This window comes from Aulonocara sp. 'chitande type north' Nkhata Bay, linkage group LG18, assembly GCF_057382095.1.
Source record: "Aulonocara sp. 'chitande type north' Nkhata Bay isolate Kocher_YH1m ecotype deep benthic linkage group LG18, A_spYH_male_GT1.1, whole genome shotgun sequence".
In the NCBI taxonomy this organism is placed as follows: domain Eukaryota; kingdom Metazoa; phylum Chordata; class Actinopteri; order Cichliformes; family Cichlidae; genus Aulonocara; species Aulonocara sp. 'chitande type north' Nkhata Bay.
Window position 1 is genome coordinate 2,043,292 of NC_141361.1, and position 14,559 is coordinate 2,057,850.

At 44.6% G+C, this 14,559-nt stretch overlaps 2 protein-coding genes across 8 annotated transcripts in view; both read left to right on the top strand.

The window, feature by feature from the left end:
- rasal2 (RAS protein activator like 2) overlaps positions 1-4,649 on the top strand; it is a 61,252-nt gene extending 56,603 nt beyond the window's left edge. For 6 of the 7 annotated variants that reach the window (XM_086271653.1, XM_086271650.1, XM_086271657.1 and 3 more), the window contains 2 exons: positions 2,486-2,573; positions 3,957-4,649. In XM_086271653.1, the coding sequence (XP_086127779.1) occupies positions 2,486-2,573; positions 3,957-4,124 (256 nt within the window). In that variant the 3' untranslated portion in view covers positions 4,125-4,649. Of the gene's footprint in view, positions 1-2,485; positions 2,574-2,701; positions 2,733-3,956 lie in introns of all 7 variants that reach the window. The other variant, XM_086271651.1, reaches the window with a different exon arrangement.
- A 119-nt stretch (positions 4,650-4,768) lies between these two features.
- Positions 4,769-11,070, top strand: LOC147307601 (uncharacterized). The gene is made up of 2 exons (XM_086271727.1): positions 4,769-5,900; positions 8,153-11,070. The coding sequence occupies exons 1-2, from the start codon at positions 5,720-5,722 to the stop codon at positions 10,144-10,146; spliced, it is 2,175 nt and encodes a 724-aa protein (XP_086127853.1). The 5' UTR covers positions 4,769-5,719; the 3' UTR covers positions 10,147-11,070.
- Positions 11,071-14,559: the final 3,489 nt, after the last annotated feature.

Here is a 14,559-nt window from a genome sequence, read left to right on the forward strand (position 1 = left end):
ACCAGGGTCGTGTCCAAATTCATGGGCTGCATCCTCCTGAGGACCCGGCCTTCGCGGCCTACGTGGGCCGGGTCCTCAGAAGGTCGGGTTGGCCGGAAGTAAACGGCCGTGGAATTGGACGGTCCAGCCTTCAGATCGGCGTCGCCGCTGACTCGGTGGAGTTTAATAACCTCAGCCGTCTGCTCCTTGCTGTCTAAAACATACAGTGAGATGCAAACGTTTGGGCAGCCTTGTTCATAGTCATTATTTATAAATCGTCAGTTAAATACATCATAGAGGAGACGCACACAGGGATATTTGAGAAGTGAAATGAAGTTTATTGGATTTACAGAAAGTGTGCAAGAATTGTTTTAACAAAATCAGGCAGGTGCATAAGTTTGGGCTCCACAAAAAAGAAATGAAATCAATATTTAGCAGATCCGCCTTTTGCAGAAACTCCAGCCTCTACACGCTTCCTGTGGGTCAGTGAGAGTCTGGATTGTGGTTGAAGGTATTTTGGACTGTTCCTCTTTACAGAACATCTCTCGTTCAGTCAGGTTTGATGGCTTCTGAGCATGGACACAGGTTTCAATAATACTCAGGTCTGGGCTGAGATGAACGTTCCAGGACGTTGTCCTTGTTCCTCTGCATGAAAGCTTTAGTGGATTTTGAGCAGGTCGTTGTCTCGTTGGAAGATCCAGCCCGGGCGCAGCTTCAGCTCTGTCACTGATTCCTGGACATTGGTCTCCAGAATCTGCTGATACTGAGTGGAAACCATGTGTCCCTGCACTGCCCCCACAGCGTGATGGAGCCACCACCACATTTTACTGGAGGCAGCAGGTGTGTTTCTGGGACTGCTGTGTTCTGTTTCCTCCGTGCATAATGCCCCGTGTTATGCCAAATAACTCAATGTTAGTTTCATCTGTCCACAGCAGCTTATTCCAGAATGAAGCTGGCTTGTCGAGATGAGATGAGATGAGATGAGATGGCCTTTATTTGTCAGTTGCAGGTCTTTTGCCCACAGCCGAGATGACAGACCTTGCCGACCGTACATACAATACAAACATCACATTGGGGAGACAGGTCAGGCCAGGTAGCGAGGAAAAAACAATGTGTAAGACAGAAGGATAATACAGGAATGCACAGATATCAACACACCACAGCACAATAAACACAGACAGCAACATGGGGAAGAGTTCCAGTGTGGACATCTGATCTGGGACCGCTGCGATCTTCGACTGCGCCTGTCTGTTTCTCGGTCTGACACTCGAGCCTTAACTTGAGCTGAGCCTGTGGTCTTTGATTGCCTCAATATGTTCGTAACTGTGGAGACAGACGGCGTAACTCTCTGAGGCAGCTTTCTGTGTCCTTCCCACCATGATGACAGTTGTTCTGAGACCCCCGTGTTGCTACTCTTCAGAGGAAATTAAAAGAGGAGGGAAACTTTACGATTGACCCCCTTAAATTGGATTCACCTGTGTATGTAGGTCAGGGGTCACTGAGGTTACCAGGCCAATTTGAGTTCCAGTAATTAGTTCTAAAGGTTTTGGAATCAATGACATGACAACAGATTTGTGCACCTGCCTGATTTTGTTTAAACAATTCTTGCACACTTTCTGTAAATCCAATAAACTTCATTTCACTTCTGTGTGTCTCCTCTATGATATATTTAACCAACATTTTTTTATTGTAACAACCAACAACTTATGCAGGAAAATAATGACTATTAACAAGGCTGCCCAAACCTTTGCATCCCTCTGTAACAGGACACTGGAGTAAACTCTCGACCGTCTCACACGTCTGTTTAATCAGTTTTCTGTTTGACGTTTATTCAGCTGTGTGAAAACCACCCGGGGCATTAATAAAGTTTTATTTGATCTAATCTAATAACTTTAATCTCAGCCAAACCGATTTACTCACAAACAAATAAAACCTTGAAAAAAGCCCAACAAGAACATGTTTAGGTTGTCTCAGGTACTTATATATTACGTTTAAGTAATAATAAGCCTAACCTAATTCTCGGCGGCTCCAGTGACCCTCCAGCGCTCGGTCAGCTCTCCAGCTGGTGGGAAACAGACGTCTCTGAAAACGTCGGAGCACCTCTGCAAATATGCGATGTCTTGATAAACCGAGCAGATATTTGATGTTTACACAGCTACAGTCTCGCCTGAAAATATGTTAAAAGTTTATTTTGTGACCCAGAAAGAATAATAAGAGTAATATTAAAACTTAATAGCGGCCGCCATTGTTGGAAACTGGAATTGGCTGGGCTGCGCTATGAATTCTGGGATATGGTGGGTCACGAAGGACACACCTGACCCATCCTTCAAATTCGGGGAAAAGGGGGACGCGTGTGTCGGCCGCATTCGGAGGAATTTGGACAGCCTTCGGCGCATCGCTGTGACGTAATCGGCCTACAAATGCGGCCTCAGGAGGACGCAGCCCATGGATTTGGACACGACCCAGATGTTGATATTTAAGGTGATGATGTTCTGTACATTTGCAGACTGATGGCGGTGGAGGAGGAGCTACGGCGGGACCACGCAGAGATGCAGGCAGTGATCGAAGCCAAACAGAAGATCATCGACGCTCAGGTACAGACACACCTGTGGCACAGGTAATGGGTTTCAGAGGGAAGCAGCGATGCGTCGTGTTCGAGCAGCAGCTGTGACGGAAACTTTAAATCTTTTGAAACGTCTCACAGTCTCTCCACTGATTTCAGGTCAGTAACGGATGTGAAATAAACCAATCAGGCAAGTAACTGTAGCCCCGCCCCTTCCTCCACCACCACTACCACCAACGCCACGCTGTGTGTTTTTTGTTTTTATGAATTTATTTTTAGGGGGGGAAAAAACACTGCCAACACACCTGACACCTGTTGAACCAGCCAATCAGAGCGCAGAGTTTCAGCATTGAGTTTATCAAGAGCTCAGGATTAGTGCAGCTGTCGGCGCCCCCTGGTGGGCGCCCCCCTCTGGTTCACGTGGGGATAAAAAACTCAATTTGACAAAAGAACGTTATTGTTCACGAACAGCGTCCTTCCTTCAGTCACAGTAAATAAGAACATTTATTAATAATTAAATATTTTCACTCAGCTTCATCTTCAAAGTCGTTCTTGGGCCTCGGGGGCTCCTGTAGTTCAGCTGACGGCTGGTTCCAGCTGCTCTGTAATACGTTGGTGTGTCGGCGTGTTGCGCTCTCGGCTGGTTTTGTTTAAGTTTGGCTGCAGACCCCACCTCCCCCTCCCCACACCACCTCCCACCCCCCTCCCTGTAAACCACCACAGCTTCTAGTTCACCCTTTCAAAATAAAGCGAGTCGTCAGCAGGCTCAGGAGACGGCGTTGGACTTTCACCTTTTTGTTTTTTCGCTGGTTTGAGCTTTTTTGGGCTGCTGTTTATATTTTCGGCTGCTGCCCTCAAACTTCCTGTGGTTGTTTTTGTTTTCACGTCGGGTCAAAACCACGTCGCCGCTTTTATTAAGCTGAACCGTTTTTAGATTTTGTGTGAGCTGGTCTTTTTTTCAACCTTTTTAAATCATTTAATGTTGCGTTAAGAGGCCAAATCGTCCTTTTAAATCTGCATCGTTTCGTCGGTCGCACAGGTTTTATTTGAACGTGTCCGATTAAAGATCTTTGTAGTAAACTTTGTGTTACTGAACATGTTTCACTGATAAATCCATTAGTGTTCAGAAAGCTGTGAAATGTTTTCATTAAAGCCTGATTTGGATTCAGGTGATTTCAGGAGCTCAGGGTTAAAAATCTTTTTTCTTTAGTTGTTTCTTATCCGTCACCTCGTTTAATCAGTATTTTAATAAAAGTTTCATTAAAGTTTCTTGGATTTAAGTGATGTTACTTTCTATTTTTCCTTGTGTGGTTTTGACCCGACTCTCCGATCAACACCAAACTGCTTTGTTGTTGTTGTTTACCTGTCGGTCTGACTTCCTGTCCCGCCCCCTTTCTCATCTTTATCCAATCAGGAGAAAAGGATCGGGTCCCTGGATGCGGCGAACTCACGGCTGATGGCGGCGCTGACGCAGGTGAAGGAGCGTTACAGCACGCCCAACCTTCGCAACGGCCTGTCGCCAAGCAACCCCACCAAGCTGTCAATCACTGAGAACGGAGAGTTCAAGAACAGCAGCTGCTGATTGGTCCTGCCCTGGGTGGGGGTGGGGTTTAAAGTATATAACTCCCTCGCCCACGAGATGAGCTGCAGACATCAAAGAGAGAATTTAAAGATATAGAATCTATTAACACGAGTGTAAATACTGATGTTTGATCTGATGTACAGAGAGTGTGTGTGTGTGTGTGTGTGTGTGTGTGTGAGAGCGTGTGTGTGTGCGTGTGCGTGTGCGTGCGTGCGTGTGCGTGCGTGCGTGCGTGTGTGTGTGTGTGTGTCACAGAAGCACAGCGAGGAAGAAATCAACCAAAAACTGAAACGTTTTCTAATCGATTTTTTATGAATTCCTTTCGAAGCTTCTGTTTTTCGTTTCTCGTAGCGTGGAGTTCCCGTTGTTCTTGTTTTTTACCTGACGAGTTGTTTTGGGTTTTAATTTATTCCCCCTCGTTCTCGTCCTGTTGCTGATCTACTGAACAGACTCCTGGAGGATCAGGGTCAAAGGTCACGCCTGTCTGCTGTCCCTATGTTGACAATAAAGTCTACCTGAAAGTTTGACTGTGGTCCGATTCCTGTTTGGCGTGCTCGTGTTTCTTTGATGCTCACGCTGCCGTCGCTCTTATTTCATGTTAATTTTGTTCTGAAGTGAAAACGAACATCGGTCCCACAGGTGAGCGCGCACCTGAGGAGGATCAGCGCCTCCTTTATACCATCGCCATTGGTATAAACTGCCATCGGGCTCAGTTTGCGTTCGTGAGGCTGTTTGTGGTGGTCAGACTGCGAGTAATCCCAGATCTACTGCGGCTGTTTGTAGGAATGACGAAAATGGTCAAAGGTTCACCTGGACATGATGTAGCTGCAAACAGACGCTTCACCAAACATCAGCTGTGATTTAAGCCGCACCGTCATTAAGTTCAGTGAAATCGTTAAAAGCTCAAAACTACCCCAACATTCACGCCGCCGAGGCGATGGCAGCGTTTAACTAAGTTTATCATGAAACTTTGAAAGAAGTCATTTTAAGGTGTCACAGTCTCGGGCAGAAGTTTAGGAGGCTGCTGTGTTTCCCACTGACACCAGTCTGGATGACATCATCAGCGAGTCATTTCTGACCAGGACATGATCCGTAACTGCTTCTTTCATCTGATCAACATCTCTAAAGTTAGAAACATCCTGTCTCAGAGTGACGCTGAAAAACTAGTTCATGCATTTGTTACTTCCAGGCTGGACGACTGTAACTCATTATCAGGATCCCTGTTAAATCCAGAATTTAAAATCCTGCTCCTCACATACAAGGCCCTAAATAATCTTAATAACCTTATAGTACCATATCACTTTGCTCTCATTAAAACTGCTGAGCGTGAGGAGCGTGGAGCCAAAATATGAAACACACTAAAGGTAAAAAATGATCTCTCACTCTGGACTCTGTCACGTTTTATTCTGAAAGGGTTCCCTCTGCACCTCCGAGTTTACGTTGTTTACACTTTTATTGTGAAAGGCAGGAACTGGAAGAATCCCTTTTCGCACATGCGCAGAGCACACCGGGCTTTCCGGATGGACGGCGGAGTTAGCATTAGCTTTAGCTTCACTGAAGTTTAATCTCACGTTTTTCTCTCGGCTGCATCAAAAATGTCTTCCCTTCAACTTCCGGCTGAGTTTGTCACCGAGGCCGTGACTGCTGACGGAGGAGGAGGAGAAGCAGGAGGTGGCAGAGAGTTTGAACAACGCACCGAGGAGGAGATGGACCGCGAGCGCAGGCGCAGACTGCTGGACATCACCTGGAAACTTGATAGGCAGCCGCACCGGACAGGTGAGCAAAACCGGAAACGATCAGAGAGACACTGGCTGTGTCCCAATTCAGGGTCTGCACGCTTGAAGTACGCATTTCAAGTGCGGTTACGTCACCGCCACGCGACGACGGCTGTCCCAATTCGAAGTGTACTTCAAATGCATACTCCAAATGCGCCGTCGATTTCCCCAAATATCACGCTTCGTATATCCCACAATTCATAGCGCGGCGGTGGGTGTGGATAATTTTGCCGCAAAATACGGCAGAAGGGAGCGGCCGAAGAGTGAACTGTCAAAAGTACTGAATATGACGTCACTTATTTATGTGCGAATGTGTAATAATTAAAGTCAGTCACATATCCACAAACACAACAAGCTGAAAGTCAGATATATATATCATAATAATCTGACAATACTAGAATATTGGCCATATTATATTTACATTACCACAGTGAGATGACTTTAGTCTCATGAACAACATCAGCTAATTGTTATTTACTAACTAATCTTAAATAACTGTTCAGCACAGACATGAAGCCCAACAATCATGTTTTACAGTCCTGTGGTCTCAGCCTCAGATACTCAACTAAAGTGATGTCATGACAAAAATGAATGACCAACAAAACATGTTTCTCCTTCATTTCTGTCAAACAAAGCTGTATGTAACGTGTCTCGCGGTTAGTATCATGGTTGCTAGGCAACCTGAACAGCGCGACGAAGCGTATGCCGTCCCATTTCACAAGCCTCTCACTTCCGCACTTCTCGTACTTATAGTACGCACCGTACGTAGTACGCGTAGTGCGCGTACTTCAAGCGTTCAGACCCTGAATTGGGACACAGCCGAAGAGAGAAAAGAAAGCGGGTGATCATAAAGGATTCTCCACAGGTGGGCTGTTAAATCTGAGCTCACCTGTTTAATGTTTCCGGTTCACCTGGCGGCAGCTGGGTCATAAAAGCCGATTCAGCTTTTACGCGGTTTGACGACCGTGTTTCGGCTCCTCGTGAAACCTTCAGCTCACTGAACGGGACATTTCCCTCCAGGACAGATCCACAGGAGCCATGTTTCTCTCTCCAGCTGTGAACATCTGTGTGACAGATCCACGAGCAGGAGTTGGTACCTGGCTGTTTGATTACAGAAGTGCATTGTGGGTAAACTGTGGTGGAAATTCTACAGTAAAATAAAAGTAATTTTTTCCGCATTAAATTCAGAAAAAGGGAGCGTGTGCAGGTAAACAGGTGTGTGTCATCAGCAGGGTGCACAGGCAGGAGCCAATCAGAGCTCGGTGTGACAGCGAGCCTTGCTGTCGTGGTCATTATGTGGACGTCCTGCGTCAGCTTTTGCGGCCATGCCTAAATGTTGCCATAGTTACTTTTAATTGGAAGCTCAGTATTGCTGCTGGATCAGCTGATGCTGTCCTCCAATCGTGGGCTGCCTTTGTTTAAACAACAGAATCCCTTCCAGGGGCGGAGCTGCTTGACACCTGGTTGCCAGCGATGGTGGTTAAATTCCCATACTTCCCAGTTCTGCTTCCACCAAAGAGTCACACGAACACTGTACAGCCAACAACAGCTGGATTTAGTCTGCCTCACTATTCAGTCCAGCTGTTCACTGTAAACGTCCTGCATTGGCTCAGGCTGCAGGTTTCCAGATGTTCTCTTCCTTAGAGACATGAATCAACAGGGTCACCTTCTAGCTTCCAGCTGTGCTCTCTTCACCGCTACAGTCTGCTGGTCCACCACTGAATGCACCTGAGGGTCTGCAGGGTTGGATCCAGACTCCCTGGAAGCATCTGTGGTGGACAGGAGAGCCTGTTCAGATCCACACGAGCACTTTTTGTGTCGAAGAGCAACTTGGGGTTTAGCATTTTCATGTAGACTGGATGACCTGCTCTACCTCCTGAGCTACAGGTGGGACTTTACCCAGCTGGTCTGCGTCTTCCTCGTGAGACCTTATCTCTCAAGCAGTGAGCTCTTCAGCTGCATTTCCAGCAGCAAATCAGACTTTTTGCTGCTGATTGTTGGACTTTGTCGCCTGTTGGAGTGATTCTGCTCATAATTTGGGTTGTGGGGACGGGGGGTGAAGGAGTCCTCTCTGGAGGTCTCAGGGTCGAGTAATGACCTCTAGCAGCCACTGTGATGGCTTGCAGAGTGTGAAGTAGTCCCACCTGAGGCCACGGTTGTGATGGACGGCGATGATGATGATTGTCTAAAGGGTTTTAATTTTTTTTTTTACTGTCATCACATCTATAACATGTTTGTCTCTTTGTCCTTCAGACATTCGACAGGAGGAGGAAGAGCTCTGCAGCCAGGAGAGGAGCAGCAGTCTGGATCAGGAAGCGCGAGAGCTGCCACAGATCAAAGAGGAAGACGAGGAACTCTGCACCAATCAGGAGGAAGCAGAGACTGAACAGATGAAAGAGGAAGAGGAGGAGCTTTCCATCAATCGGGAGGAAGAACAGCTCATACTGGAGTCTCAACGTAACACTGACAGTAGCTCGAAGTCCGTGCAGCACAGCGTTTACGCAAAAGTGTTTAAGACAGTGTCGCAGACGAAAGACGAGCACACGAATAAAAAATCTCACGCCTGCGAAACGTGCGGAAAGACTTTTAGCAGTAACTTCCACCTGGTGACTCACATACGCACCCACACAGGTGAGAAGCCCTTTGCTTGTAAGACCTGCGGAAAACGTTTCAGCCGCAAGTTCGACGTGAAAGCTCACGCAAGAACCCACACGGGCGAAAAGCCGTACACGTGCGAGCTGTGCGGTCAGAGTTTTAGAAGAAACTATCGGCTGACAGTCCACATGAGAAGTCACACGGGCGAGAAGCCTTTTGCATGCGAATTTTGCCGCAAAAGTTTCAGCTGTAATTCTAATCTGAAAATCCACCTGAGAATCCACACAGGTGAGAAGCCTCACGTTTGTGAAACCTGCGGGAAAAGCTTCAATCGCAGCGGTCAGCTGAAGATCCACCTGAGAAACCACACAGGGGAGAAACCGTACTCCTGCAAGCTGTGTGGAAAATGTTTCAGCAGCAGCTCGTCACTGATAGGCCACATGAGAACCCACACAGGTGAGAAGCCTCACTGCTGCAACACCTGCGGGAAACGTTTCTGGCAAGCAGTGTCTCTGAAAATCCACACAAGGAGCCACACGGGCGAGAAACCGTATTCCTGCCAAACGTGTGGTAAAGGGTTCAGCAGCTGTGACTCGCTGACCGTCCACACCAGAACCCACACAGGTGAAAAACCTTACTCCTGCAACACCTGTGGAAAGAGATTTAGGCAGTCTTCGGGACTGAAGAGTCACATGAGAACTCACAAAGGTGAAAGGTTGTACTCGTGTGAGACGTGCGGGAAAAGCTTCACTAAGAACGTCAGCTTGCTCCTGCACAGGCGGACCCACAGAGACAAGAAGTCTTACACCTGCAGCACCTGTGAGGAAAGGTTCATCTGCCCTTTAGAGCTGGACAATCACATGAGAACTCACACAGGTAAAAAGCTTTATTTCTGCGAGACGTGCGGGAAATGTTTCACTCACAGCTCCACTTTGGCCGACCACATCAGAACGCACACAGGTGAGAAGCCGTACGCCTGTGAAACCTGCACCAGGCGCTTCAGTAGTCGCGCTTACCTGAAAGTCCACATGAGAACGCACACAGGCGAGAAACCGTTTTCCTGCAAAACGTGCGGAAAAGGTTTCAGAAGCTGTACTCACCTGATAGCCCACGTGAGAATCCACACAGGTGAGAAACCTTACACCTGTAAAGTGTGTGGGAAACGATTTAGCCGCTCGTCGGGACTGAAGAACCACATGATGACTCACACAGGTGAAAGCGCCTTTTCTTGTGAAACGTGTGGAAAAAATTTCTCTAGCTGTCCTCCTCTGATAGTCCACATGAGAACCCACACAGGTGAGAAGCCTTACTCCTGCGACACCTGTGGAAAAGAGTTCAGTAGCACCTCTCATCTGAAAAAACACATGATTGTGCACACAGGTGAGAAGCCGTATGCCTGTGATCTCTGCGGTAAAAGCTTCACTAGCAGCTCCTACCTGAAAGTCCACATGCGGAGCCACACAGGTGAGAAACCGTATTCCTGCAAAACGTGTGGGAAAGGTTTCAGCAGTAAGCCGCCGCTAATAGTTCACATGAGAACCCACACAGGTGAGAAGCCTTACACCTGCAATAGCTGCGGGGAAAGATTTACGTATGCGACGGTGTGGAAAAATCACATGAGAGCTCACGACTCTCACACAGCATCCTCTTAGGAGAGGAGCAGCTGAGGAAACATTTGAGGTCATCAGCAAACAGGAAGAATCGGCGCGGTTTCGACCAGGAGGGATTGACTTCAATCTGAAGTGACCAGCACTGACTGGTTCTTTCAGATTAAAGGACAAAACTTGAAGGTCAAGTAAGCTGGAGGCCGTGTTGGAGAACCTTTTTCTTTGACCGCAGGCTGTAAAGGCTGATTTATGGGACTGAGTTTTGTTTTTATTCTGGTGTTCGATGTTTTCTCAATACACTGGATGAAATGCTTCATCATGGTTTCCATAAGTGTTTTGTACAGTTTGGAGTCAATGATGTGATTCATGGGCTTTATATATTATAAATGAAACAAAGAATGCAGCAGTGATGCAAAGCTTTCTATCAATAAAGACATTAATAAAAATGAACATCGTGTTAGTCATGCTTACAGCGCCGAGTGCCACAGAGGTGGTTGTAGTTCAGGAGGTGGAGCAGCTCATCTATTATTGTACTGTTTATATTGTGCAAAATCACAACAACAACTCAAAGCACTTTATATTTGAAAGTAAAATCAAATATAAAGTGCCAAATATATACTGTGTGTAAAACAGGGGTCTCAAACTCGTGGCCCATATATTGGGTGACGTTACTTTTTTTGTTCAGAAGGATTTGTTTGTTTTTGAGTGCAATGTTAAAAAAAAAAATGATTTAATGGAAGACAATATGAGCAGAGTACACAAACACGCAGAGGGATAGGCTGTTAGTTCAGTGAGAGTCAAAAGCTAATGTGTTCACTTATGTCTGCGTTTTTAATGTGGTCATCTGTCTGTCTTCCTTCTGTCACCCCAACCAATCACAGCAGATGGCCCCGCCCCTCCCTGAGCCTGGTTCTGCTGGAGGTTTCTTCCTGTTAAAAGGGAGTTTTTTCTTCCCACTGTCGCCAAAGTGCTGCTCATAGGGGGTCATTTGATTGTTGGGTTTTTCTCTGTATGTATTATTGTAGAATCTACTGTACAGTTTTTTCAAAAAGGTCTCAAAGACTTTAGAGTCAGACCTGTTACAGATCGTCAACTTTTCTTTATTATCAGGTGTGTTTCCAGAACCACTAAAAACTGCTGTAATCAAACCTATACTGAAAAAGGACAATCTTGACAAGACACAAATGAACAACTACAGGCCAATCTCAAATCTCCCGTTTTTAAGTAAGATCATTGAAAAAGCAGTTTCTCAACAGCTCAGTTACTTCTTAAAACAGAATAACTGCTACGATGCCTTCCAGTCAGGTTTTAGACAGAACCACAGCACTGAAACCGCTCTGACCAAAGTGTTTAATGACATATGTCTGAACACAGACAGTGGAAAAATGTCAGTCCTAGTTTTACTGGATCTCAGTGCAGCATTTGATACAGTTGACCACAACCTATTACTCAAACGACTGGAGAACTGGACAGGTCTTTCAGGAACTGTACTAAACTGGTTCAAAACATACTTAGAAAACAGGAAATACTTTGTATCAATAGGTAACTTCACATCTGAGCAGACAAGTATCACATGTGGAGTTCCCCAAGGTTCCATCTTGGGACCCCTTCTGTTTAACATCTACATGCTCCCACTGGCACAGATTATAAACAACAACAAAATAAACTATCACAGCTATGCAGATGACACACAAATATATATCACAATGTCACCAGGAGACCGAGGCCCTGTACAGGCTCTTGGTAAATGCATTGAGGAAATTAATGACTGGTTGTGCCACAATTTTCTCCAGCTAAACAAAAACAAAACTGAGGTAATAGTCTTTGGCGCCAAAGAAAAACGATTACAGGTCACCAGAGAACTTCAATCTATACATCTAAAAACCACAAACCAGGCGAGAAATTTGGGTGTAGTGATGGATGCAGACCTAAACTTAGAAAAACACATTAAGACAATAACAAAATCAGCTTACTATCACCTCAAGAATATTTCAAGGATAAAAGATCTGATGTCTCAACAGGACCTGGAAAAACTAGTCCATGCATTCATCTTTAGTAGGCTTGATTACTGTAACAGCATCTTTACAGGTCTACCCAAAAAATCAGTCAGACAACTACAGCTCATTCAGAACTCTGCTGCTCGAGTCCTCACTAAGACCAAAAAAGTGGACCACATCAGTCCAGCTCTGAGGTCTTTACACTGGCTGCCTGTCCGTCAGAGGATAGACTTTAAAGTTCTGATGCTGGCCTATAAAGCTCAGAATGGTTTAGGACCAAAATACATCAATGACCTCCTGACCCAGTATGAACCATCCAGATCCCTCAGGTCATCTGGATCCGGTCTTTTATCAGTTCCCAGAGTCAGAACCAGACACGGAGAAGCTGCATTCAGCTTTTATGCTCCTTTATCCCTTGGAGATCCTTAAAAAAAAGACACCCACCTTTGCTTTTAATGGACATAAATGTCCATTCCCCAAAAAGTGCTATAAAAACTTTATATATGAATATTTTTTTCCACTTTAAATTGGTCAGTCTTTTAAAACTACTTCTCCCTGAAATATTCATATAAAGTTTTAATTATATTTTCGTTGTTTTAACCCTTTAAATCCCAGTTGTATTACACGAGCGCCCTGTTTTTTTAGCCCCAAAAAAACTAAATATTTTCCAAAAAAAACATTTGAAGTAATATTTGATTGTTATTATAATTAGGCCTTTAGATGGTCCAAAGATTGGCACCAAAATTCATTTTGACCTGCCATTATTTTTTTTGCAGGAGCACATTAAAAAAAAATGCATCCACCTTTAAGCCTATGTCCATTCCCCAAAATGTGCAATAAAAATATTAAATATAAATTTTTTTTTCACTTTAAATTGGTCAGTCTTTTAAAACTACTTCTCCTTGAAATATTCATGTCAAGTTTTAATTACATTTCGCGGATTTTAACCCTTTATATCCCGGTTTCGTCACATGAGCGCACTGCTTTTTTTTGCCCCAAAAAACATAAAACTTGAATATTTTCCAAAAAAAACATTTGAGGTAATATTCAATTGTTATTATAATTAGGCCTTTAGATGGACTAAAGATTGGCACCAACATTCATTTCGATCGCCTTTTTTTTTTTTTTTCAGGACCAGAAAATGGTCTCCAGGCGGCAAATGCTCCTCCTCTAGGCCGAAATAAGTGCATCTTCCCGGGGTAAGTCGCGACGATTACCGGGGACTCCTTTTTCCAGCACGTACGTCCGATACCACGTGACAACAAATACGTCATTTCCTGTTGACTAAAAAAAAAAAAAGCACCCTCTCACGGCCCTAGGGACCGAAAATGGTCCCGCCCGATCAGCGGGCGAAGCCGCTGCTGCACGCCGGAAATGAGGCTTCATTTCCCGCAGGTCTGTCTAAGCAGCCCGCTGTTTTCCAGCCTGGGGTCAAATGTGGAGCAAGGGCGCCACCAGGTGGACAAATAAAAAAATTACAACTCTAAGGCCCGTCCTGCAAAACGAAACGGAAACATAAGTAATCACCAAGACATTAACGGTAATAATTCTGCAGTGAAAAATAGCGTTTATAATGGAAGTCAATGGGGACATTTTTGTCCGAAGAGACTAAGGTGGATGCATCTCTGTAGCTTAGCCATTTTAGGCTAATTCAATGAATTTACACCACAATTATAAAATATAATTAAAAAGAAAATTCTTTGACAAATTTGGCTATATTCCACTCAACACAGTGAAAATGGTTTAAAATTAAAAATGCAAAAGACAATAAATGTCCCTAAGGACCTCTGAGGGTTGTTAAATCTGGAACAAACTCCCAGAAAGCCTCAGATCAGCTGAAACACTCAGTTTATTTAAATCCAGGTTGAAGACTCACCTGTTCTCAGCTGCATTTGAATAAAGCACCAAATCCACACTTTAAGCTTAAATTTCAAAACTTACATTTAACTACTGATTTTATGTTTTGATTTTATGTTTTGATTTTATATACTGTTTTGTTTGTTTGTTAATTAGTTTGTTTTAATCAATTTTAAATCATGCTTTTTATTTGTTTTTGTTTCTAATGTCTCTGTAAAGCACTTTGAATCACCTTGTTGTTGAATTGTGCTATACAAATAAACTTGCCTTGCCTTACAATAGAAAGTGCCTTGAGGCAACTGTTGTTGTGATTTGGCGCTACGTAGAAAAATGAGAAATAAAATGAGAGCAGGGGCACTGCCACATGTGTGGCCAGAAAGAGGACCATTGTGTTTATTTGGTAGTTCATTGAAGGCTTCAGTTAAGAGGAAGGAAAAAGAAAAATTCACGTTAACAGTAGCAGTTTTGTCCTCTTATACAATATTTGAAATTTGGGAAATATTTGTGGGTGTTTTCTTGTTTGTTTTGCATTATGTGAACACTAAAGTGTCCCTCACATTAGATGACAGTGCCAGCAGTGGCCCACAGCTCGTTTGAGACCCCC

Excerpts from the sequence above, each read along its gene's own strand:
- LOC147307601 (XM_086271727.1), top strand. The coding sequence starts at position 5,720 with ATGTCTTCCCTTCAACTTCCGGCTGAGTTTGTCACCGAGGCCGTGACT. Across the intron at positions 5,901-8,152 it reads TAGGCAGCCGCACCGGACAG|ACATTCGACAGGAGGAGGAA; the intron begins GTGAGCAAAACC and ends TTTGTCCTTCAG.